Source organism: Macrotis lagotis, chromosome 1, assembly GCF_037893015.1.
Source record: "Macrotis lagotis isolate mMagLag1 chromosome 1, bilby.v1.9.chrom.fasta, whole genome shotgun sequence".
NCBI lineage: Eukaryota > Metazoa > Chordata > Mammalia > Peramelemorphia > Peramelidae > Macrotis > Macrotis lagotis.
This window is the reverse complement of record NC_133658.1, coordinates 310,181,432-310,207,761: the sequence shown is the minus strand read 5'-3', so window position 1 is coordinate 310,207,761 and position 26,330 is coordinate 310,181,432. Positions and strand designations below refer to the sequence as shown.

General features: G+C 36.1%; 1 protein-coding gene across 1 annotated transcript in view; it reads left to right on the top strand.

Annotated features, from left to right (window-relative positions):
• LONP2 (lon peptidase 2, peroxisomal) overlaps positions 1–26,330 on the top strand; it is a 133,615-nt gene that overhangs the window by 33,037 nt on the left and 74,248 nt on the right. The window contains exons 7-8 of the mRNA XM_074211398.1: positions 566–824; positions 15,706–15,847. Coding sequence (XP_074067499.1) covers positions 566–824; positions 15,706–15,847 — 401 coding nt within the window. The remainder of the gene's footprint in view (positions 1–565; positions 825–15,705; positions 15,848–26,330) is intronic.

The following is a 26,330-nucleotide window of genomic DNA, read 5'->3' as shown; positions in this document are numbered from 1 at the left end:
AATGCCTCCCTTTACAGATGTGGAAGTCTGTTGGTATGGAACATTGCATATACCATCAGATTCAGCTGATGAACTCTTTTTCTCTTGTTCTAAGGAATAGATCTCTAGGTAGGGGAGGGAATATATAAAGTTAAAATAAAAAAAAACATTAAGTAGACATACAGTGAGAGCAATATATTGATTTAAGAAAGCTTGGTTTGGGAAACAGTAAGAACTCAGATAAATTGATTATGTAGAAATTGCACTCCCTTAAGAAATTTTCTGTCTCAAAAAACTAATCTGTAGATCTAAGTATCCTTTTTCAAGTGCAAGTGAATATCTATGATATTTTTGAAAGATAGAGATTACAACAGGCTGTTAATTATCTTACAGCTTGCCTTTGTTATATAGTTGAGCCATGTCTTGAACTTCCCTTAAAACATCCTACCATGGGGTAAAAAAATTTCAGTCTTTTCTTTGTCTAGTCTATTTTCTAATAACAGTTAAACTTTTTGATCTGAAAAAGTTATTCAATTAAAGTAAAAATGAGATGTTTGATTTGAGTATTGAAATTGTTGCCTGACAGACCGCCTTGATATCCGGGCAGCCCGAATTCTTCTGGACAATGATCATTATGCCATGGACAAGCTGAAGAAGAGGGTTCTGGAATACCTAGCTGTCAGGCAGCTGAAAAACAACCTGAAGGGCCCAATCCTATGCTTTGTCGGCCCCCCTGGAGTTGGCAAAACAAGTGTAGGAAGATCAGTAGCAAAGACTTTGGGTCGAGAATTTCACAGGATTGCGCTGGGAGGTGTATGTGATCAGTCGGACATTCGAGGACACAGGTATTTCTTAGTTCCTGCTTTAGTTCATTTGACTTTTTTTTTAGGTGTTTTTTTTTTGCAAGGCAATGGGGTTAAGTGGTTTGCCCAAGGCCACACAGCTAGGTAATTAAATGTCTGAGGCTGGATTTGAACTCAAATACTCCTGACTGCAGGGCCTGTGCTCTATCCACTGTGCCACCTAGCCACCCCCATTTGACTTTTAAGTTTGAGTTTTTTAAATTTATTTAATTTTATTTGAGGCAGAAGAAAAAAGCACTGCTTTTAAGGGCTCCAGTTCCATTCCTTCAGCTCACTACCTTTACAGCCTTATTTCCAAATTATTCTCTAAAGATGGTTTTAATAATGTTTCAACATGTTTGGAGGACAGACTCACCAGCCATCCTCATTTTCCGTTTGAGTAAAACTGCGGGTTCTTCAGGGCTGGAAATGACATTCTCTTTCTGACTCATTAGGCTAGGGACCAATACATTTTGGTTTGGATCAGAGTGCTTCCTGAAAAGCAAATGAATTTTTCTACTTTTAAGGTTTCATGTTTTTCGAGATAGCATAAAACTAACAAACCAAAAAATCTTTCTCCATGCTACCATTTAATGATTTAAGTGACAGCTTACTTTTAAACAGTTATGGACATTTATTATATATATATATATATATATATATATATATATATATATATATATATATATATATATATAACAGCATTGTAATGTCAGGCAACAAATATATTCTACAATTCCATTGTTTCTCATTTGGGTGCATAGACATGCACAAATTAGGTACCCTTGGCATAAATATTCCCTTAAGAAAATTAATAAAACAACACAGGAGTATCAGCATAATGTCATGGATAAAAGACTGCATAAAGTCAAGCCTGTGTCCAGGGCCTACCTCTTAGTCACACTGATAGTAAGACTATGGAAAAATCACTTGGTTATTACTCAGCAGCTTTCCAAGGCTATGACATGTAGTTAAAGAGGTGATTTAGATCAATGGAAGGAGTTTTCATGCCAGGACAGCTCCCAAACAAATGTAATCACAAGCCTTGAGCCCTCACCCCCAAAAATCTACCTCCTTATTTTCTCAGTCTCCTCCCTCTGTCTCTGTGATTTGACTCCTTCCAGTCTCCTTTTTTCATTCAATTTCATCTTTATTTCTTCTCACACTCTCTCCCTTTTAACTCATCCTTATCTCAAGCTTACAACTCTTCCCATACCTCATGGGTCACCCCCATGTTGCTGTTATGGTGTACAGTGTTCTTCTGGTTCTGTTCATCTTGCTCAGCATCAATTCATGTAAATCCTTCCAGGCTTCTCTGAATTCCCATCCCTCCTGCTTTATAATAGAAAAATAGTGTCCATAATGTACATAATACTACAGTTTGTTCAGTCATTCTCCAATTGATGGATATTCACTCAATTTCCAGTTCTTTGCCACCACAAACAGCTGCTATGAATATCTTTGTTTTTACCCTTTTTCATAATCTCTTCAAAATATAGACCCAGAAGTGGTATTTCTGGATTGCACATTTTTATTGCCCTTTGGGCGTAATTCCAAATTGCTCTCCAGAAAGGACCCAGATTTCCCACATCCCTTCCAACACTGATCATTGTCCTTTCTGATCATATTGGCCAGTCTAAGGAGTATGAGGTGGTACCTCAAGAGATGCTTTAATTTGCATTTCTCTATAAGTAATGATTTAGAGCAGTTTTTCATATGACTATGGATTGCTTTGATTTCTTCCACAGTAAATTACCTCTGCATATCCTTTGACCATTTGTCAATTGAGGAATAGCTTTTTTTTTTTTACAAATTTGACTCAGTTCTCCATATATTTTAGAAATGAGCCCTTTATCAGAAATACTAGTTGTAAAAATTATTTCCCAATTTACTACATTTCTTTTGTATTGCTATTTGAGAGTGTTATTGCAGACAGCAATTTTAATTTTTAATTTAATGTAATCCAAATTATCAAGTTTGTTTTTAATGATGTTCTTCCTTGGTCATAAACTGCTTCCCTTTCCATAGATCTGACAGATAAACTATTCCTTGATCTCCTAGTTTGCTTATAATATTGTCTTTTATGTCTAAATCCTGTATCCATTTTGACCTTATCTTGGTATAGGGTGTGAGGTGATGTTCTAAGCCAAGTTTCTGCCATACTGACTTCTAATTTTCCCAGCAATTTTTATCGAAGAGTCCAAAAGCTGGACATTTTGGGTTTATCGAACAGCAGGTTACTGTAATCATTTCCTGCTATCTCTTTTGCACCTAGTCTATTCCATTGATCTACCACTCTATTTCTTAGCCAATACCAGACAGTTTTGATGACTGATGCTTTATAATATAATTTTAGATCAGGCAGGACTAAGCCATCTTCTTTTGTACTTTTTTCACTAAAAACTGGAAATTCTTGACTTTTTATTTCTCCATATGAATTTACTTAAATTTTTTTTCTAACTCATTAAAGTAATTTTTTTTTGAATTTTGATTGGTGGGGCAGTAAATAAGTAGTTTAGGTAGAATTGTCATTTTATTTTATTAGCTTGGTCTATCCATGAGTGGTTGCTATTTGCCCAGTTATTTAAATCTGATTTTATTTGTGTGAGAAGTATTTTGTAATTGTTTTCATAAAGTTTCTGAGTCTGCCTTGGCAGGTAGACTCCCAAGTATTTTATATTGTCTGAAGTTACTTTTAATGGGATTTCTCTTTCTAGCTCTTTCTGCTGAATCTTGCTAGTCATATATAGAAATGTTGAGGATTTATGAGGGTTTATTTTATATCCTGCAACTTTGCTAAAGGTGCTAATTGTTTTTTAGATGATTTTTTTGGGATTCTCTAGGTATACCATCATGGCATCTGCAAAGAGTGAGAGTTTTGTCTCTTCCTTCCCAGTTCTAAACCCTTCAATTTCTTTTTCTTCTCTTATTGCTGAAGCTAACATTTCTAATGCAATATTGCATAGTAGTGATAATGGACAGCTTTGTTTCACCCCTGATCTTATTGGGAATGTCTCTAGCTTATCCTCATTGCATATAACGCTTGTTGATAGTTTCAGATAGATACTACTCATTATTCTAAGGAATAATTCATTTATTCCTATACTCTCTCGTGTTTTTAGTAGGAATGGGTTCTGTATTTTGTCAAAGGTTTTTTCAGCATCTATTGATACAATCATATGATTTCTGATAGGGTTGTTATTGATATAATTAATTATTCTAACAGCTTTCCTGATATTGAACCAACCCTGCATTCCTGGGATAAATCCTACTAGTTCATAGTGTATCATCCTAGTAATAACTTGCTGTATTGTTTTGTTAAGCTTTTATTTAAGATTTTTACATCTAGATTCATCAGGGAAATAAGTTTATAATTTTCTTTCTCTGTTTTGACTCTTCCTGGTTTAAGGTATCAGCACCTTATTGGTGTCATAGAAAGCGTTAGGCAAAAGTTTCATCTTCACCTGTTTTTCCAAAGAGTTTATATAGAATTGGAACCAGTTGTTCCTTAAATGTTTGATAGAATTCACTTGTCAATCCATCTGGCCCTGGAGATTTTTTCTTAGGAAGTTCAATAATGGTTTGTTGAATTTCTTTTTTCTGAGATAGGGTTATTTAGGTATTTAATTTCTTCTTCATTTAACCTGGGCAACTTAGATTTTTGTAAATATTCATCCATTTCATTTAGATTATCAGATTTATTGGCATACAGTTGGGCAAAATAATTCTGGATTATTTAATTTCCTCATTGGTGGCGAGTTCACCTTTTTCATTTATGATACTAGCAATTTGGTTTTCTTCAAATCAAATTAACCAGAGATTTATCATTTTTATCGGTTTTTTCATGAAACCAATTCTTGGTTTTATTTTTTTAGGTTGTTTTCTTGCTTTTGATTTTATTAATTTCTCCTTTAATTTTTAGAATTTCTAATTTGATATTTAATTGGGAGTTTTACAAATTAGGCTTTTAATAAATATTTGTTGATTGTTCAGGTAAAACTTTCCACATGTTAAAAAAAAGAGTGAAGTTTCAGTAAACAAGGAGCCTTAGAAAGCTGCTGAGTAAGTAAACAAGTGATTTGTCAATAGTCTTCACCCTTAGCCTTCACATGGCTAATTAAATTTATTCTGTTTAGATATTTCCTATGATTTTTCAGATACTTTTTACTCAGACAAGAGATTATGTTTTTAGTTACTTTGTTTTAATTCCTACATAAGCCACTAGAGGCTGTTATTTGCTTCCACAAGAAAGCAAAAGGGTAAAGAAACCACTTTGGAGAAGTTCCTTATTCTAGGACTTGATGGACTCCCTATCCATAGAGGGTTTAGTTATCCAATGTGGAAAACAATTTCTGATCCCATGGCTTGAAGATTAGGAGTGAAAACAACTCAGAATTCATTCCCCCCCCCCCCCCTTCCCAGCAAGCTAAATAATGGTGACTATGGCAGGGAGATACCGAATATGACATTGGAGAAGATGACAGGCATATGGGATCACATGTTATCAGATCCTATACTTCTGCTTTTTTCCACACCTTCTACACTGAGTGGTAAAAGTGTTGAGTATTTTTCAGTACAGACTCCAAATAGGACAAGCTAAAAATTAGAAACTTAACTTTTTTTCCCTTTTGCTAGTGCTTTTTTTAACAATTGAAATTTCTAAATTTATTTTTTAATGACTCCAAACATTTTTTCCAAATTACATCAGCCTATTAGAAATCATATGATTGTATCAATAGATGCTGAAAAAACCTTTGACAAAATACAGAACCCATTCCTACTAAAAACACGAGAGAGCATAGGAATAAATAAATTATTCCTTAGAATAATGAGTAGTATCTATCTGAAACTGTCAATAAGCATTAAATACAACAGGGATAAGCTAGAGACATTCCCAATAAGATCAGGGGTGAAACAAAGCTGTCCATTATCACTGCTATTCAATATTGTATTAGAAATGTTAGCTTCAGCAATAAGAGAAGAAAAAGAAATTGAAGGATTTAGAACTGGGAAGGAAGAGACAAAACTCTCACTCTTTGCAGATGCCATGATGGTATACCTAGAGAATCCCAAAAAATCATCTAAAAAACTACTAGAAACAATTAGCACCCTTTAGCAAAGTTGCAGGATATAAAATAAACCTCATAAATCCTCAACATTTTCTATATATGACTAGCAACTGAAATTTCTAAAACATATCACACTTAAAATATTTATTTCTTACTGAGTGACAAGACCATGAAAAATATGATTTTTTTTTTGTGGAAAACTTATGAAAAATATCTCCCATAATGATACCTATTCCTATTGGTTCATATATAAACCCCTCAAAGTGAAATCTTTGAAAAGAGATAAATCATATATTGGTGTAGATGGAAAAGTAGATAATATTTATATTTGAATTCCAATTTACTTACTTTTATCCAAATAAAAACAATATCATTCTCTTCCTAAGATCAGAGCTCTGAATTTGGTGTCAGAGGTATCTGACTCCATCTCTGTCACTTAGTGATTATATGATCTTGAGGAAGTCTTTAAAACTTGTTGGACCTCAACTTCCTATCTATAAAACTTGCCCTGTGATAATACCTTTTGGAGTTTTATTTATTATTCATCATATTTATTCATCATTCATATTTATTATTATTATTATTATGAGCTTTATTTATTATTCATCTGCTACCTAGTACTACCTAGGTGACTAATAACCTCTTACCACCTATATTTTTCCCTTTTATTTAATCAGTTGTCAGTCACATAGGAGCAAACCATCTCCAACCCCCCTACTGATTTATGCAACCTCATCTTCAGCATCGCCTACCCCTGTATTTAGAATTCCCTTGTGATTTCTTCACTTATCTCCCTCTGCTTTTAAAAATTAGTTTATAAGAGGCACAAAACCTATATTCTTTTCTAACTTTAAATAAACTGCTTTTCTTCTCAGTGGCTCCACTGACTTTGGTAAATAAATACTTAAATGAGATTAAAAAATGACCTTTTTTTTCCCCATCCAAAGAATTATAGAGGAATCAGGTGAGGAGAACATTATATGTCAGGAAATAAGTGTACCATTGGGATAAAATAGTTTCTTTTTTAGTGTAATATTTTTTAAATGTAATTTTATTTTTTCAATTTTTTAAAAAAAATTGTTTTCTTTGTAACTCTCTTTTCCTTCTTCTCCCCCCTCCAACTTGAAAAAAGAAAAACAAAACCCTTCTAATGATTGTGATAATCAAAGACAAATCCCCTTTTTGGCCATTTGTCTTATTTTCCACCTAGAGACCACCACCTCTTTGGTAGAAAGTGGGCAGAATGTTTCATCATATGTCATCTGAAATTGTGGTTGATCATTACAGTGATCATTAAATCTTAGCTCTTTCAAAATTGTTTGTCTTTACAATGTTTTTGTATAAATATTTCTGATTCTGCTCTTCTCAGCATCAGTTCATACTTGACTTCCAAGGTATCTCTAAAACTATCCCCTTCATCATGTCTTCTAACAGTACTATAACATTACATTCTGAGTTCATAATTTATTCAATCACTTGTCCCCTTGTTTTCAGTTGTCACCACAAAAAAAGAGCTTTTATATAAATAGTTCACATATATGGAGACTAAAATATTTTAAAAATCATGTCTCTCTTCTCTCTAAGAAACAAGTAGAAAAGGTAGAATTTTTATCTTTAAAAAGATTCATTGGACTTAGCATCCACAAATTATTCATTTTTTAATGAATACATTATAGTTATATCATTAACTGGTGGATGCTCAGAAACTTAACACGTTAAACATTCTGTTAACACTGTTACCCTTTGGCATGCCACTGGACTGTATTGCCCATATATCTCCTAAAGTAAGGAAGTCTTTTAGAAAGTTAGTTTTGAAAACGTTTTGTTTGAAGACAGCAGAAAAAATAGAAACATATACTTGCAGCTCCTAGTTTTGTCACTATACCTTCCAGAAAGAAGAGTAATTTATCTAACAGGATTGCAGCATGCATATGGGATTTGGGGACATGTTTGACTCCATGTGACAGTCTAAAAAATGCATTTTGGAAACACCCATATCTTGCTCTTTGAGCACTGGTCATGTGCTTATTATTGGCTTTCATGTGAAATCTTGTTTTTCCTTAGCCTGTGTGTAGCTACTACTGTTCTGCTGTCTTAAAATAGCCAGAGAAAAACAGAGATGCTTTATCAGGCATCTCCCAGCTCTCTAAATTCATCACATTGCTTTCATTACTTACCTTTCTTATATCCAGAATTTCATCTTTATCCATTTAGCCCAGATATCTGTTGGAATATTGCATAACCAGTTGGGAATGGTTTTAAACTACCCACTCCTCCCCAGTGTGTCATATTGTGGGGATAGGGCAACACAAGGAAACAGGCATGTTTTCTTGGTTTTTCAGTTGTTGGGTACTGGTAGTATTTTTTATATGAATAATATTTCTGTGCCTGTTTCTTTTAAGTGGTTGATTAACTTACTGGTGGGGTTGCAGGAGGGAAGTCTTTGTATTCCCCAGGCTAATAAATCAAATCTGTAGACATTTATTAAGCACCTACTATGTGCTCAACTTTGGGCCAAGTCCTGGGTATACAAAGAAAAACAAAAGAAAAATTGCTTTGCTCCAGGACTCCCAGGCTTTACCTGGAGGGAGACAACATGCAGACAGCACAATATATACCGAACAAACTGGAAATCCTCCCCAAAGGGAAAACACTAACCTTCTGGAGGATCAGAAAAGTTTTCTTATAGAAAATGACATTTTAGCTCAGTCTTGAGGTAGAGATGAGGAGGAGAGTATTCCAGACTTGGGGAACAGCCAGTGAAAAACGAATGGATTCTGGAGTGCCATGTAGTCAAGGAACAGCAAGGAGGCCAGTGTCACTGGACCATGAAAGGTCCTAAAATTGGATGTGTATATTAGGTTCTTGATGAATATTTGCAGATTAGATCAGTAAGAACCCTTTAATTTGAGCTTGAAAAGTTGTTGATAGAAGATACAGAATAAACTTCTTCCTACTGAAAATGAAAGAATAAAGATTCATAGTATTTTATATATACTATCTCATTTTATATTCACAATAGCAAAGTGAGGCAGCTTGAGGAGAAGCTAGAGACCTAACCTAGAATTAGATAGTTTTCTTACTATGAGTTACCAACTCCAAGGAAATCACAGATTTGTTTGTTTTTTTAATTGAAGACAAAATATAAATAAATAAATAGGTGTTTATTCCTTATAGGTGTTTTGGAGTTACATTTTGATGACCTGAAAACAAGAAAACATTTTTAAAGACACTTTTCTTTGATGATAGTGGTTCTATAGCAGAGAGGAAAGCCAATACCTGATTATTTGGGGAGGGGGGCTATAAATGGTGAGTGCTTAATTTGACACTAACTAGTCTGACACATTAGAACTGTTTGTAGTTATTTCTAGAAAGCATAAAGGAAAATGATAAACCTTTAAGTTATGTTAAAATTCTTGAACATAGCCTTGTTTAATCACATAAAATAATGTGTCTCATTTGAGTAGTTCTTAGGTACCTGTCAGTGAAGTCTCATATATAATATAAAAAGGGGCCTTTAGACTGGCATTTCCACTTATATTTCACCTTTTTTTTTTGTCATGTGATGTGTGTGATCAAAATGTTGTTTTTAAATGTATAAATTAAAATACAGAGGATTATAAATGAAACCAAGTCTATTAAAATATTTTTAAAACAAGTTCATGAATTCCTGTTTAAGAATTGATCTAGTGTAACAAGTCATATGGGACAAAATTTTTGCAGTTATTATTTTATCTTTTCTCCTATATACTTTGTCCCATTCACTGGGGCTTAATCATGCAGTGTTCAGAACAGAGTGGTCTTGGCCTTGCCCTTAAGGAGTTATACTTTGACACATAATAGCAAACTGATTACAGAAATGAATGTCTGATATTTAAGGCTATAGGTAAATTTACCTGATTTTCTTTTTTCTGGGAAGACATGAAGGAAACAAATGCTTAAGTATCTATGTACCAGATACTATGTTAGGGCCTTATAAAATATCTCATCTGATCCTCCCATCAACCTTGAAAGGTGAATGTTATTATCCTCACTTTAAGCGGAAGCATTAGAGATAAACAGAGGTTAAGTGATTTGCTCAGGTTTCCCGCTTAACTATTTTTGAACTTGGGTCTTCTTGATTCCAGGCCCAGTACTCCATCCACTGTACCATCTAGGCACCTCAAAATATTTTATTTGCTAAATAATAATTAATTTTGTTGTTGTTATTATTCTGAGATTTGTTAGTAATTTCCACATCTTTTGCTGCTACATTGTTCAGAATCTTTCTTTCATTCTAGCTTCTGTCTAATATATGTTTTACCTTTGACTGAATTTTTTAGATACATTCTTTGACTAGGGATCAGCTTGAATCACAAAACATGTTCAAATGCGATCTGTATACAGAATCACTAAATCTTGCTATTCGAGAGCAGCAGTCTTCAATTTTCTTAATTGTTCCCTCATGGTTTAAAAAAATAACAAACCAAGCAACTTTTGAGCAGACTTTCACATGTGTATATTTACCTATAAATTAAATACATGTGCTAATGTACTAATAGGTAATGTACTAATGTACTAATTTGTAATATTACTATCTTACAAAACATTCACAAAAATAGAAATTAAAAGTATATACATCTTTTCAAAATATATTAATTGCACTAAAATCTTTTTTTTTGCTTTCAGTAAAAATATTGTTAATAGCTTCACTGAGAACATTAAAATTAAATGTGCTTTATTATTTTTTTAAATTTGGCATTTAACACTGGTAAAACAGTATAGCTTAAAGTTCAGTTCATTTCAGTGCTTAATTTTAATGGTTGATCTGACTGAAAAGGCTGTCTTTCCAAGCTACATAGATCAGTATGGACAAAGTCTGTCCTTTAAATCCTGCTGTTCTGTAAATCCTGCTGTTCATTTTTTTTTTAAAGATTTTATTTTGAATTTTACAGTTTTCCCCTAATCTTACTGCCATCCCCCTACCCCCTACAGAAGGCAATTTGTCAGTCTTTACATTGTTTCCATGGTATACATTGATCCAAATTGAATGTGATGAGAGAGAAATCATATCCTTAAGGAAGAAACATAAAATATGAGAGATAGCAAGATCAGACAATGAGATATCAGGTTTTTTTTCCTAAATTAAAGGTAATAGTCCTTGATCGTTGTTCAAACTCCACAGGTCTTTCTCGCGATACAGATGATATTCTCCATTGCAGAGAACCCCAAATTGTACCTGATTGTTGCACTGATGGAATGAGAAAGTCCATCAGGGTTGATCATCACCCCCATGTTGCTGTTAGGGTGTACAGTGTTTTTCTGGTTCTGCTCATCTCACTCCTTGCTGTTCATTTTTTAGGGTCATACTCCAAGACTCAGACATTTAATGAAATTCAGATAGCAGATTTCCATCTTTGTTGATATGAATTGTATTTCATTTTAATTTTTTTTAATAAACAGTGTCAAAAACAACCATAAACAGGCTAAGTTGGAAATAATCACGAGGGAAGACTTAGAATTTAAGATCAGAAGAGGTTTCTAGTGGGGTTTTTTAATTGAAAGAAGCCAAAGAAACCAGGAGGCAGAGATGAGGAGGGAGAGTATTCCAGGCATGGGATAACCAGTGAAAATACTTGGAGTTAGGAGATGGAATGTCATATTTCAAGTAACGATGAGGAGACCAATGCCACTGCATTGCTGAATACATGGGGGCAGTATAAGATGTAAGAAGACTGGAGTGGGAGGAGCGATGGGCCAGGTTATGAAGACCTTTGAACACCAAACAGGATTTTATATTTGATCCTGGAGATGATGGGGAGACATTAGAATTTATTGGGAGGAGTGCAGATCTGCATTTTAGGAAGAGCTCTTTGACAGTCAAACAATGTCAATCTCATATTACATATTAAAATTTGATTTCTTATTTTAATATAAAGAGTAATTTTTCTGATTTTTTTTTTTCCCCTCATCCCAATGGATCATCTTTCCCACCCTACTTTGGAGACACTCTTCTAAAAGAATATCTTAAAACAAGTGCAAAATTCTTTGACACTAAAAAGTGTTAACATGAGACTAGAGTAGAATTTTTTTTTTCCAGTCCAAATCTCTGATTTGGTTGACCTGATGAAGTTGATATATAACCCAAAGATGTACAGTTAGCTGCATATCAAAAAGATGAAGCCCAGGACCTCATTTCAATTCACTACTTCTTTAAGAAGAATCACAGGATTACAGATTCAAACCTAGAAGGAACCTTAATTTGCTTATCTGTAGAATTAAGGGAGTTAGATCAGAACTCCAAAGTCATGGAAAGTGATAGGATTTAACCAAAACTTTTGTAAATGTTGAATGACCTGTAAGGTAGATTGTTCTGCTATACTAGCTCAGTATTGAGCTTAAACTAGCAGGGATTTGATTTGAGTCAAATCTAGTCCATTGCCACCTAGGTTAGTGGCAAAACCAGAATTGTCCCCAGGTCTTCCATTTCTAAGTCCAGTAGTCTTTTCAGGTCACCACACCAGCTACTTCACAACGTTTTTGGTGAATTGAACCATCATGTCATGGCTATCTTTTCTATGAAGTTATAGGCTTATTTAAGACTATAGGCTTAACCAGAAGAGCATTTTACACCCTAACGGTAACATGGGGTGATGATAACCTTAATGGACTTGCTCATTCCATCATTGCATCAATCAGGCATAATTCTGGGGTGTTTGTGATAGAGAATACCATCTGTATCCTAGAAAGAATTGTGGAGTTTGAACAAAGACCAAATACTATTACCTTTAATTTAAAAAAAAACCTGTTATCTTATGTAATTTTGCTATCTCTTATACTTTATTTTTCCTTCTTAAGGATATGATTTCTCATCACATTCAACTTAGATGGATATATCATGGAAACAATGAAAAGACTAACAGGCTGCCTTCTGTGGGGGAGGGGAGGGGAGGGAAGCAAGATTAGGGGAAAATTGTAAAATTCAAAAATCTTTCTTTTATAAGCAAACAAACAAAAAGGAGTATGGGCTCACTTACAACAGAGTTCAACCGCTATTTTTCAAATTGACAATTTTCTTGCTTCCCAGATTGGAAGTATACAAGTACATTTGTGAAAGTAACCAGCTGGAATTAGAAATACATTGATTTGCATTAAGTGCTTTTTGGAGTTCTAAAATACCTATAAGAGCTTGTCCAGTTTGAATAATGCTGAGATTGGAGCTGTTTTCTGTGCCTTATTCAAGAAACCACAAACCCCTCTTGAAGTAGTCATGAGAGATATGCTACATGACCTTTAAAGCTATATAAAGGAGGTATTAAATGAAATTACATGACCTTTAAAGGTATATATAAAGCAGGTATTAATGAAGTGACATTAACACCCTTTCCTATAAAAACTTCCTTTTGTGCCCCCTTAATAAAAGTAGTTGAATTGTGCTTTGGGCATGACATGTATTTGATGTACTGTAGTTGTGGTTTTGTGTGTCTGATACATCTCACTATAGTGTAAATATATTCTAGGATAAATACTATATAGTGTGTGTGTGTGTGTGTGTGTGTGTGTGTGTGTGTATAGCATAGTAAGGGGTGTGAATGTATATCCATCTACCTACATATATATGTATGTATCAGTATAATGCCTATTTATATATATTATATGTGCATTTACTGTTTAATAATCATTCCTGCAAGAAGGGAAGCTGTGAAGTCTTAAGTTTTCTCCACATAGACTTTAAACTGCTACAAAATAGTTTTAGAGGGCTACCTATCAAAAACTTCAAAAAAGGAAAGATAATAACCCTTTACCAGTAAGTGGTCTTTAAAGGAAGTGAGATGAAAATATTTTTTTCTTCTCTGCAGTTATTTCATAATAATCATACCTCATGTTCAGGTAATACCTTAAGATATATAAAGTGATTTCATTGTAACACAGTAAGGTAGGTACTGCCAGTAGTAGCATCTCCATTTTTACAAATGAGGAGACTGAGATTCACATTGTTCAAAGAACTTGTGTGCTGCATGCAACTAATAAGTCACAGAATGTAAATTAAACTCAGGTCCTCTATCACCAAAATCAGTGTTTATTCTATTTTTGCCCTACTTTGTTATTCAGTTGTGTCTGACTCTTTGTGAGCCCTTTTGAATCGAGATGGTCAAGATGATGGAGTGGTTTTCCATTCCCTTCTTCAGCTCATTTTATGATTGAAGAAACTGAGGCAAACAGATTTAAGTGACTTGCCTGTGGTCACCCTGCTAGAAAGTGACTGAAGCCAGATCTGAACTGAGTCTCCCTGACTTCAGGCCAAGCACTCTTATCCACTGTGCCACCTAGCTATCCTTGCCCAACTCCTCCTGAGAAATAAACTTTTAAGCAAATGATTATGAAGACCTCACTTTTCTATACATCTTCTATCTCCCCACATCACTCTAAACATGAATTTTCTCCTTCCCTACCCTGATTGGACAATCTTTACAACTGATTTCATACATTTGTCACCTTTGGATATGGAAGCAGTGTTGTCAGACTTCCTTGTCCTTTTCTAGGTTGCACTGTTTACTCTGGCTAGCTTTTTATAGATCATGTGACAGTGTTTGCATCTGCTTTGTGTCCCTCAAGGGAAGGCTGCTGTAGTTCATCTCATCTGAGTAATCAGCATTTTCTGCTTTTTTAGCTTTGATACTTGGTCTGGGTGTGGCTAGCAGAATGTCATGCAAGTTAGCAAACTGTCACTTTAAAAGTTTGTCCAGATCTCTGATTTCATAAGTCTAGGGCACTCCTGCTGCTTCCTTACTTCGACTATCTATAACTTAGAGTCTGAGAGAGAAGCCCTGGGAAGTCATGTACATGGTCAGTCACACAGCAAATATATGGCAGAGACAGGCCAGCCCACTCTTGACTGTCCACATTGTCTCTCAAGTTTTTCTTTGCATTCTTAAAAGGGTACTTTCTTTAATTTTGATAAATTTGCTAAATTAATAGTGATCAATCATTTCTTGTTCTGTCTGTGCCTGTGGAGATAGTTTAGATGATCCTTTTCCAAAAGTGACTAAATAGACAATGATATTTTAATGTTCACTGATGAATATGGCTGCTTGGATGTATCAAGGGGGTACATATAGAAATGGTAGTTTTATTAAGCAGGTCAGAATTGGTAGTTTAGGACCCCCCTTTTTTTGAACAGATAAGGAAACTGAGGCCTGAAGAAGCTAAGTGACTTATCTAAGATTATGTATTGAGTCAGATGATTTAGGATTTGCAAAACTCTTTACATTTGCAGTCTTGTCCAACTCTCTGTCACCCTATTTAGGGTTTTCTTGCAGAGACTAGAGTGGTTTGCTATTTCCTTCAACTTCTTTTAAAGATTAAGAACTGAATCAAATAGAGTTGTGACTTGCCCAAGATCACACAGCTAGTTAGTGTCTAAGGTCTGATTTGAACTGAAATCTTCCTGACTGTACATCTATTATGCCACAGTATTTAAATCCATATTTTCTGATAGGGTTTGGCTGTTGTTGACATTAAAAGAGATTTAAGGCTCTGTATGATATTAGAATGTATTATTTCATTCATCATATTTGGATCTCCAGATCCTGTTATGCATCTGGCATATAGTAGGCTCTTCATAAATGCTTGCTGGTTGATTGATTGTATCAAATGCCATATTTGTATACTATAAATAAATGGTCAGGAAGAATTGAACCTTGTACCTTTGCTATCTTATTGTGGTACTCTGAAAGGTGGGTAGTTTTATTCTAGTCCTAAATGGATGGTTTCTAAAAGCTTTGATCTCGTCTACTGATGTCTCATTGTTTGGAATTTGCTGTTTTTCCCAATAGGCGCACCTATGTTGGCAGCATGCCTGGTCGTATAATCAATGGTTTGAAGACTGTTGGGGTCAACAACCCAGTATTCCTGCTAGATGAGGTTGACAAACTGGGTAAAAGTCTGCAGGGAGACCCTGCTGCTGCCCTGCTCGAGGTAAGACTCTTGTAAAACTCATGCATAGAAGGATTTGATCTACAGACCCCAGCTAAGGAATCTAGAGGATAAGGGATCAAGTTCGTGAAATGTAAGTTTTGTACTAAAGCTATCATCTTAGCTTTGGGGCAGGTGCAAGGGACAATTTTATATAAATGAAAAGGATGTCTCTGTTTTTTCATAGGTCCTATGTTGTAGTGCATTTGATCTTGATGACTGTTTAGAGTTTACACAGATCAGTTCATGTGAAGCCTGAAACTATTAGGCACCTAAATGAGCATGACCTTTACTTTCACTCAGTTCTCTTGCTGAGTTCTAAACAGCTTATTATCTGTTCCATTTGCACCAAGGAAAATCTTTTTCTTTTCTGACTTGAATCATTCCCTAAATAGCAATATAAAGGTGGTTTGTTCCAAGAGCTGTCATTAATTTGGCGATCTCAAAGAATCTGAGGTGATGTAGCAGTCACGGAGGACCTGACTCACAAATGAGTTGAGGTGGCATTGTACTGAGATGCATCATTGCTAAATGCTGTCTTGCTCTTTAACAACTCTTTTGTAAACACAGATATTTTCCCCCTAGTTAACTTGGAAGAGCCATATTTTTTTAACCTGTGGTAAATGTTCATTAGGTAAATGACTGATCAGTAGGTAAGGTAAGACCTTTTCTTTACTGGACCCTCTAGTCTGAAATAGTAACATTAATTAAGATTTTTAAAAATGCTGACCATCTACTTTATAGGTGAAATTTGGAAAGTACTCAGATTCAGTTTGTAAAATGGTAGTGTTGTGTTGGTCAGGAGTTTGTCTCTGCCTCGCCCATTTGTCTTCTTTTTTGTGTTGTAATCATGTGGTTCCCCTTGATGAGGAAGGACTTGTTTTCTGTCCTATAAAACCCTATTTTGTACTCTTTTTTGGTTTGTTTTTAAACCACTATGAGGCAGCAGTTAGGTTATCTAGGTCCCTGACTCAGGAACTAATTTCCTGTGTTTTGTGAAAAGTGACATCATGGCCCAGGGAAAGTAGATACAATGCACTGGGAGAAGGCTGAACTGGGAGTCAGCCTTGGCTTCAGATTCCTCTTCTGTCACCTACTTCAATGTGTGACCTTGAACAGGTCCTTAACCTCTCTCCTCCCCAGAAAAATGCCCATCCAGTGGAATAGGTGATCCCATTCTTTGTGTAACTATAAAAAAAAATCATGGAAAATCATGGAGCAACTTTTTAAGCACTCAAACTCTTATCCAGCAGTCTAACTCATATTGGGTCGTTTTGTAGATCTGGTAGGTGATTCTAAATAGTACTGTACTCTGTAACTCCACGTAGCATTTGAGGGGACTTTTCCAATTTGGAGATGTTCAAAAGCTTTATTTGAAGCAGCCCTAAAACCAGCCCCTTGAGCATTCACAAGTAGTGGGTGACCACTGAGCCCCCAAGGCAGACAAGATGACCACTTTATCCAGTTTATATGCATCCCTTGATAATTACAGAAGCAACTGCCAGGTCATCGCCAGGTCATCTTGACTGACCCAGAATTTAGTTAAAGATTTAAAAAAAAGTCTTAAAGTCTTAGGTTAAAACAATGCTTAAAAAACTTTGGTCTGTATGGGGTCACACATCATCTCATCTAAAATGTTGTTACATGCAGACATCTTAGTGGTGAAATTGAAATTGTTCCTGCATCCACTTTAATCATTACCTGCTTCTGATAACCAGGAGCTGTCAAAAGGAAAATTAAAATTTGACAAATATTTATTAACTAAGTGCCAGAATTTTGTGATAGATGCTGGGGAGAGAAAAGCAAAAATAAGGTTCAAGGCATTGCTGGCAACACAATAAAAGACAAAAACACACATAAAACTTCCTTGTCCTTACAGAGCTTTCCTACTAATAAAGGAGGCAACTGATAAGTGAGGAAAGTTCAAGTGTTTGAAGATGGCAACAGGGTAGTAGCAAGATTTTGTAGAAAGTCGCAGTTGAGCTGAGTCTTAAATGAAGCCAGGGATTTCAGGAGGTAGGGTAGAGGGAGGGAGAGCATCCAGGCATAGGCTTCAGCCAGTGCAATTGACAGATATAGGAGATGGAGTATTGCGTGCGCGGGAGACACAGGCCAGCATTGCTGAGTGTCAGAAGAGTCTTAAATACCAAAAAGAGAAACTTGTATTTCATCCTGGTGGTAATAGGGAGCCACAGGAGTTTATTGTTCAGGGAGGTATCATAATCAGACTTATGCTTTAGGAAAATTACTTGAACAGTTCTGTGGAGGATAGATTAGAATGAGGAGAGATGAGACATGGAAGCCAAATTGAGGAGTCTTATGAATGGTAACATGTCAGATGAGAGGAGATGAATGCCAGAGCCAGGGTGGGGGCTAAGTGAATGGAAAGAAAAGATCACACACAAGAGATGTGGAGATGCAAATGACAACTTAACATATTTTGGAAGAGTGAGGAATTAAGAAGGAAACCAAGGTTGTGAACCTGGAAGATTCAGGAGGCTCATGGTTCCCTGTACAATAATAGGGAAGTTGGGAATAGGGCAGGGTTTGGAAAGAGAATGAATTCTATTTGGGCATAATGAGTTTGGGATATCTGGGAGACATTCAGGTTGAAATGTCCAGGAGGCAGCAGGAGTTATGGAATTAGAATTTAGGAGCTATACTAAGACCAGATAGCTAAATCTGGGGATTTTTTTGCAGAGACAGTAATCTACAGATCACTGCATTAAATTATATAGAAAGAAAAGAGAAGAGGGCCCATGTTAGAGTCTTGGAGTATACCCACAGTTCAGCAATGAAGACAAAGAAGGAACAGTCAGGAGTAGAATAAGTGTGAACTGGATCATGAAAACTTATGGTCTAGAAACCTGGACTAACTGAACATGAGTGCAAAGGGAATATCCTTACAAAAAGCTAAGAAAATATAGTAGTGGTTGTTTCCATTGACTGGGAGTAGGATGTGGAATGGTAGGTAGAGGCAATGGGGATGGTTTTCTGGAGCCGGTAGTAACTGAGCACCAGGGTCTTTGAGGAAGCAAAGATCTTAAAAGTAATCCATCCCAGACATGGTGGAAATGACATGGCATGAGTCAAAACTTGAAAGAAAATAGAGAGGACAAGAAAAGAACATTTTATCTGAAATGACTCAGGATTAGTTTAAAAATAAGTTTGTAAAAGTTGGTTTCAGGGAGATTATAGAGGGCTGAAATTCTAAGCCTGGTAGGAACTTTGAATATTCAGGAAGCACAAAGAACCTCTGGAGGTTTTTATGGAAGGGAATAATGGAAGCATGATACTTTTATCAAATCCAACTCAACAAGCTTTATTATCCAGCCCAAAACAATCACAAGGCACCATGCAAAAGCCATCAAAGCCAAGTGCTTGCCCCTCAGTAGTTCAGATCAAATAGTAGTAATAATAATAATAATAATAATAATAATAATAATAATAATAATAATCTAGAATTTTCTGGAGATTGAATACAGGATTGTGTATGGTAAAACCCTGTATCTTTAGCCATGATACTTGGGCTTCCTGTGACAATTGACCTTCTTCCTCTTAGGACACCTTAACAAATTTATATGATCCAAGAGGATTGGATGTGATCTGGAGGTGAGGATCCCCATAGTTGAGACTGAGTGAATTTCTAAATAAGCTCACTGCCAATAGACAGGCTTCTGCTGAGCCTCAGTGTTTATTCATGCAGACCTTGTTTGGTTCTTGTGCTTCTATGGAGTTACTGCTTAAGTAAAACAGGACATCTTCCTATTTCCAGTTACTGTCGTCAACAAGGGAATATTTATTCTATATTTAGATGACCTCTGTTTGAAAGTTAGTTGAGAGGAGACAGAAATGTCTCCAACTACTTGAAAGTAAGTTTTTGTAAGCAGGGAAAATCAGAACAAGTCTATAGGCAAGCAATTATATTTTCTTGGGGCTCAGTCACTTTGGTAGTAATAAAATATTGGCTACAGAGATATCTTTGTGTGCATTTGAGCACTCAACAGGAAATTACAGATCTGCATTAGACATATTATATTTTTCCATCTTTATAATATTTGCAAATTTCTGACTTTGCTATTAAATTTAGGAATATTGGTAAAATAGTTTTAATTCCAAAAATACTCCATAAAGGAGGCAAGCACTGCCAGTCAACTTTTGAGAAGAATTTTTTTCAAGTCTAGATAATATAGATTTCCTCAAATAACAAATACATCCTTAGTCTGCAAGGAAGTTCATTTTCTGAAAAAGTAAAATGCAGACTTTAACTTTAATTGGATAGGTAAACATATTAGCACTTGTTATGTTTCTCAGACCCCCAAGTGTTTAAGTAGTCAAGTCACCAAGTGGTCAAGCCTAAATTAGCAGGAGAGGACTAAACCAGGGAAAACTAAAATTTTAATTCTTCCAAACTAGTCCTTAGATTTAAAAAAAAAAATTCTATTTAAATTGTCCCTAGCTTTTTAACTCAACCACTTGCCAGAGCCCTAGATAATAAAGTATGCAAACTACTTTTGTTGCCCTTCTACCTCAGCTTTCTGAATCCCTCTCCTAACTTCTGTCTTCTCTCCTCTGATGCCACAAATGATGAATTAAGTCACTAGTCTTGGGTAGGTCCTGGCTGTAGTGCTTTGTCCCTGGTACTGAGCTAGGTGGGCCCTGGACTAGTCCCTTTGTCCTCTAAATTTCCATTTTCTGTTTGTAAAATGAGAATCAGGCAAATGTTAACTATTTCTTAGGAGTTACTTTGAAGGAAAAACATTTTTTATAAGTCAAAATTGCTACTAAAAAAATTAGTAATGATAGAGTGGAAAGAACACTGAACTAAAGTCACTGAACCTAGTTATCAGTCACAGCTTTATTTCTGGATGGTGTTTGAGGGGGGGGAAAGGGTTCCCTAATCTGGAAAAATGAGGAGAATGGACTAGAATACTAAATGATCTCTAAGGCCTCTTCTAGACCTAAATCCTCTGATCTATAACTCCCATATTAATATTGCCCCTGTTAAAACTCCCTTTGTCTAAGAATTTTTTTTAGCTAGATATTCTGCTTAAAATAATTCACATTCAGGTACTCACAGCACCACTTTCATTTTCTTCTTGTGCAGATCACAGCCCACCTCCAACTTCTTTGTATGGGCTTAAGTTCATGAAACATTATCACAATACAGTATTTTATTTGATCTTCCTGACTTCCTGGTGGAGGTAGATTGGGGAAGCTACTATTATCCCTAATGAACTAGTTAAATTGAAACTAAGGAATTAAGTAACCAACCTAAAGGCAAACTTGAATTTTTGCTCCTTGGTCTAGCCTTCTCTGGAAGAAGATTCTGTTTTTAAAGTGAAGATGTTTCAAATGTACATGTACAATTTTTACTAGACTATTAGCTACTGGGGAGAGGAGGAGCAGAGAGACGGGAGAGTGGTAGAAAAATTTGTAACTTAAAAATCTGCAAATGAATGAATATTGAAAAACAACAATAGAACATAATTGAAAAATAAAATATCAGTTTAAAAGTGAATGTGTTTAATACAAATTAGTCTCATAATTATGAGTAAGCTTGTATTCTTGCCTGTTCTTTTTTCAGAAACTTTATGTAAGGGTCATGTCTCATTGCCCTATAGTATTGGATAAACGAAGTCTTATATTTTTTTAGATGTCCACTTAAATTTTTATATTTCTATGCTCTTGCATTTTTCTTCTCCTTTAAAGAAGGTGTCCTGATTGTCCTCCAAAGGGGAGGGACATTAACAAATGCTAAGCTCCTCCTCAGGTCTGCATTGCATCTAGTTCTCTTGGGAGAACTGAGAAGAGACTCTGGTAGATTGAGAAATGTCATTAGTAGGCCCCAGTAGCTGTTTCTAGAGTGCAAGAAGACTTTTCAGTAATGGAATATTTTTGACAGTTAATGTTAGCTTTAATAATAATGAATTATATTACACAAACATTAAGTCAGTTGTATAATTGATTTGGGGGTATCTGGTCAACCTGTAATTTGATTGAAAACTATAATTTCTCTTTTGGGGACCAGGCTATGCAAAGGCAAATCTAGAAAGATTTACTGTCTAGTTCTGATGAAAAGTTTGCTTTTGAAATGTTATAATCATAATTCTAAACCAAAATGCTGCTTGTTTTTTAGTGAGATTTATAATGATGAAAATTGAACATTATTAGTTGTTTTTCCTTTTTAGCTAATTCCCTAAGGTAAGCTTGGGTTGGGGAAGAGAAAATAATTATGAGTATTTTTAATGAACGTAGTTTGTATCACTTAGGACAAGGAATATATTCACATCTTAATGGAAAAGATAAATTATCTTGATAGCAATGCAGAATTATTCAGGTCTTCCTTAGATTCTATTATAAGTAATAAGAAAGATGACCACAGCAATGTAACATTGATCATATATTTAGAAATAAAAAGCATAGAATGGTGTTAGATGAGAAAAACAGGAGTTTATTAGGTGAGAAAAAGGGAAGTATGTTTGTGTAACTTGAACAGCGTACTAGGTTTTATAAAACTTTATATGTATATTTTTTTAGTATAATCTTTTTATTTGACCTCAATAACAGTCCTATAAAATGGATAGTAGATCTATTAAGATCCTCTTTTTTATAAATAAGGAAATTAAGGCTTAGAGTTGAAGCTACTTGCCCATATTATGCATCTGGTAAACACTAACGACTGAATTCAAAGCATGTATGTCCTGAGTCTGAGTAGGGTGCTCGCTCTTTCTGTTTGTTTGTTTGTTTGTTTATTTGTGTGTGTGCGTATGTATGTATTCTTATTTTTGTACAAATGGTGTTTTTTATACATTACTAAAATATTCTTGTTTAAGAGTAAGCATAATAACCCTTCCCCCAAAAAAATATAGACCCGCATGAGTGATAAAGGAAAGAGACAGAAATTAAAATTTAATAATAATAAGTGCAGCCAGGTGGCACAGTGGACAGACCGCTGGCACTGGAGCCAGGAGCACTCGAGCCCAAATCCGGCCCCAGACACCCAACAATCACCCAGCTATGTGACTCTAGGCAAGCCATCCATTGCCCTGCAAACTCCCCCAAAAAAGAAGACCCAAAATAAAATAAAATAAAATAATAATAATAATAATAGTAGTAGGGGCAGCCAGGTGGCACAGCAGATAGAGCACTGGCCCTGGAGCCAGGAGCACCTGGGTCCAAATCCAGCCTCAGGCACCCAACAATCACACCAGCTGTGTGTGTGTGTGTGTGTGTGTGTGTGTGTGTGTGTGTGTGTGTGTGGCCCCAGGCAAGCCACCCAGCCCCATTTGCCCTGCAACCCTCCCCCCAAAAATAACAGTAATAATAATAATAATAAAATGTCCTACAGTCTGCATTCCAACACCTCCAGCTCTGTCATGAGTGGATCACATTCTTTATGATAATTCCATCACAAATGCTACTTCTGTATTTTTCACAACTCCCTCCATTCTTATTTCCCCATTACCATACACTATATTTTCTCTCTCCTTTCACTCTGTCCCTCTTCTTAAATGTGCTGTAGGGTAGCTGAGTGGCACAGCAGACAGATCCCTAGCCCTGGGGCCAAGAGGCCTCAAGCCCACATACCACCCCTTAGGCCCAGCATCCACCCAGCCCTATGGTCCTGGGCAGGTCATCCAATCCCAGCCCCTTGCAAGAAGTAAAAAAGAGGAGCAGCTAGGTGAAGCAGTAGATAGAGCACTAGCCCTGAATTCAGGAATACCTGAGTTCAAATCTGGCCTCAGACACTTAATAATTACCTATCTGTGTGGCCTTGGGCAAGCCACTTAATTCCATTGCCTTGCAAAAAAAAAAAAAACCTAAAAAAAGAAGTAAAAAAGAAAATGTGTTATATCTGACCACCTCCCCCCACAGTCCATCCTTTCCTCCATCACTCACATCCCCCCCTTCCCCCTGTCCCCTCCTCCTTCTTACTCCAGATGTCTATACCCCATATTGAGTATATATGCTGTTTCCTCTCCTAGTCACCTCTGATGAGAGCGAAGATTCCCTCATCCCCCCTTGCCTTTCCCCCTTCCATATCATTGCAATAGTTCATTGTAACAAAAATATTTTATATGAAATATCTTAGCCTATTCCACCTCTCCTTTTTCTTTCTCCCATTACATTTCCCTTTTAGCCATTGACTCCATTTTTACAATATATTATATCTTCAAATTCAGCTCTCTCTCCTGTGTTTCATGTATAAAAGCTCCTTCTACCTGCTCTATTAAATGAGAAGGTTCATATGAGTATTATCAGTATCATTTTTCTATACAGGAATACATGCAGTTCATTACCATTAAGTCCCTCATATTTTCCCCTTCTCCTCCACCTCTATGCTTCACCTGAGTCCTGTATTTGAAGATCAAACCTTCTGTTCAGCTCTGGCCATTCCAACAGAAACATTTGAAATTCCCCTGGTTCATTGAAAGTCCATCTTTTGCCCTGGAAGAGGACATTCAGTTTTGCTGGGTAGTTGATTCTTGGTTGCATTCCAAGCTCTTTTGCCTCCCTCACTTGATTTTCAAAGTCTTTTTATTAGCTCTGTCATAGCCTGAGCCCAGTTTCTGTTTTTCTTGAAGTCTTTAGATTCAGGAGCTTGTACTTCCTCATCTTCAGATTGAGCATTTTTATCCTTCTTGGGATCATAGACATAGTATTTCTCATTGGTGTTCCTCTTTTTTTCTCTGTTTACTCATTTCCCCATCCTGTGCCTGGTTTGGGGGTGCTTCCTGAGCTTTTGAGTATTATTGGGACAGCCCCCCACAAGGATCTCCGTGTGTGAGGCTCTGTCTTCCTTCCTGGTCTGTAAATGACCACAAGTATACCCCACTGCCATGGGGCTGAGGTAGTAGGGGGCCTGTTCTATGGGGGGGGCCTAGACTGGGATCAGGATCTGAACGTGGTCAGAGCCCTAGAGTCCTGTTCCAGGGAGGACAGACCTCGGCAGTCTCTCTCCATTCCCCTACCTAGGCTCAGCATTTACACCTGGAGGCTCCTGCTTACCTGCTCCGCCTGCTTCCGGTTCTGGGCTGCTGTGGCCACACTGCTCACTGAGTTGCCCTGAGGGCTGGCCTTCATCTACTTGCTCCGGCAGAGGTCCCCCTGCTGATCCCCCAAGTTGTGGCCAGTGCTCCCCGGGGTGTAGGCCAGGAAACTGCCCCCGCTGCTGTGGCTCCCAGTGCCCTGGGGCTGCCTCCAGGAGGCTGAAGTTCCTTCTCTCTGGTGGCCACTCCTCTAACCCAGTGGAGCAGAGCCTTTCCGCTTTTTTCCAGGTTACCTTGGTCTGGAGAATTGCCTCACTGGATCCCTCTGTGGGTTTTGTCTCTTGAAAATTTAGTTAGAGTCCTTAGTTTATAAGTTTGAAAATATCGAAGAGAGAGCACCTAAGAGACGATCCTCTCCTGTAGCCATCTTGGCTCCCTAGGGTGCTCTTTCTACTACACAACAACACATAAGTTTTATTTTTATACATTCTAGAACTGTGATATTGAAAGGTAAAGATATTTTGGGGTCAGTTGGACTGGTCAGTTGTTAGCAATGAATTTCAGTTGATAGAGTATCATACTCAGTCCATAATAGATAAGAATTTTAGTCTTGGCTCTGCCTGTGTACCATATTGATCCAAATAATGGCAATACTCTCTTTCTCATCATTATCTTGTATTAAATCATAGTGTTGCTTATAATCGATTTCTTGTACATCTGTATTGTATTTTCCTTTCAAAGTTTTCATTTTATGATTGTGTCCTTGTATTCATGCTGTTGGTGATCATTAGGCACATCAGTCAACCTGTGTCTCTTCATAGGTAAAATGGTAATAATAATAATATCTACCCTACCCTGTCTCATAAAGGATGCTGTGAGAATAAAAGGAGGCAATGAATTTAGTAGCATGAAAGTAACTAGGATTTAAATAGTAAGAACTATTGAAATCACACTTCCTAACTCTGAAACAAACTTTTATGGGATTGTTAGAAAACAGTTTGTTTTTAAATTATAAATTCATCCCTCCAGTGTGTGATTTGAACAAACAAAACTTCAACACACAAACTGTAGTGCTTCCTTGTGTTTCTTTGGAGGATCTAGTCTATAAAGGCTTTTGTTTCAGTGTAATCCTTTATAAGACAGTGTTTTCCAAATAAGAAAAAGTAATCATTTTATTAGGGGTTTTCATTTGTTTTGAATTTTATCCCTTTTTCTTTTAGCTGAGAGGTTGTATGATATAATAGAGAAAGCATTGGTCTTAGTTTTAGAGGCTGGAGACCTGGATTCAAAACCTACCACTCTTACTAACCTGGTTATATTACAGACTAGTCACTTAAAACTCAGAATTTCCATTTCCTCATCTATATAAGAATATTAATACTTTATGTGCCTAACTTATAAGGTGAATGAAAGGAAAGTGATTTGCAAACTTTAAATTTCAACACAAAGATGATTGCTATTGTCAGATTTGATAAGGATAAAATAGTTTTTAG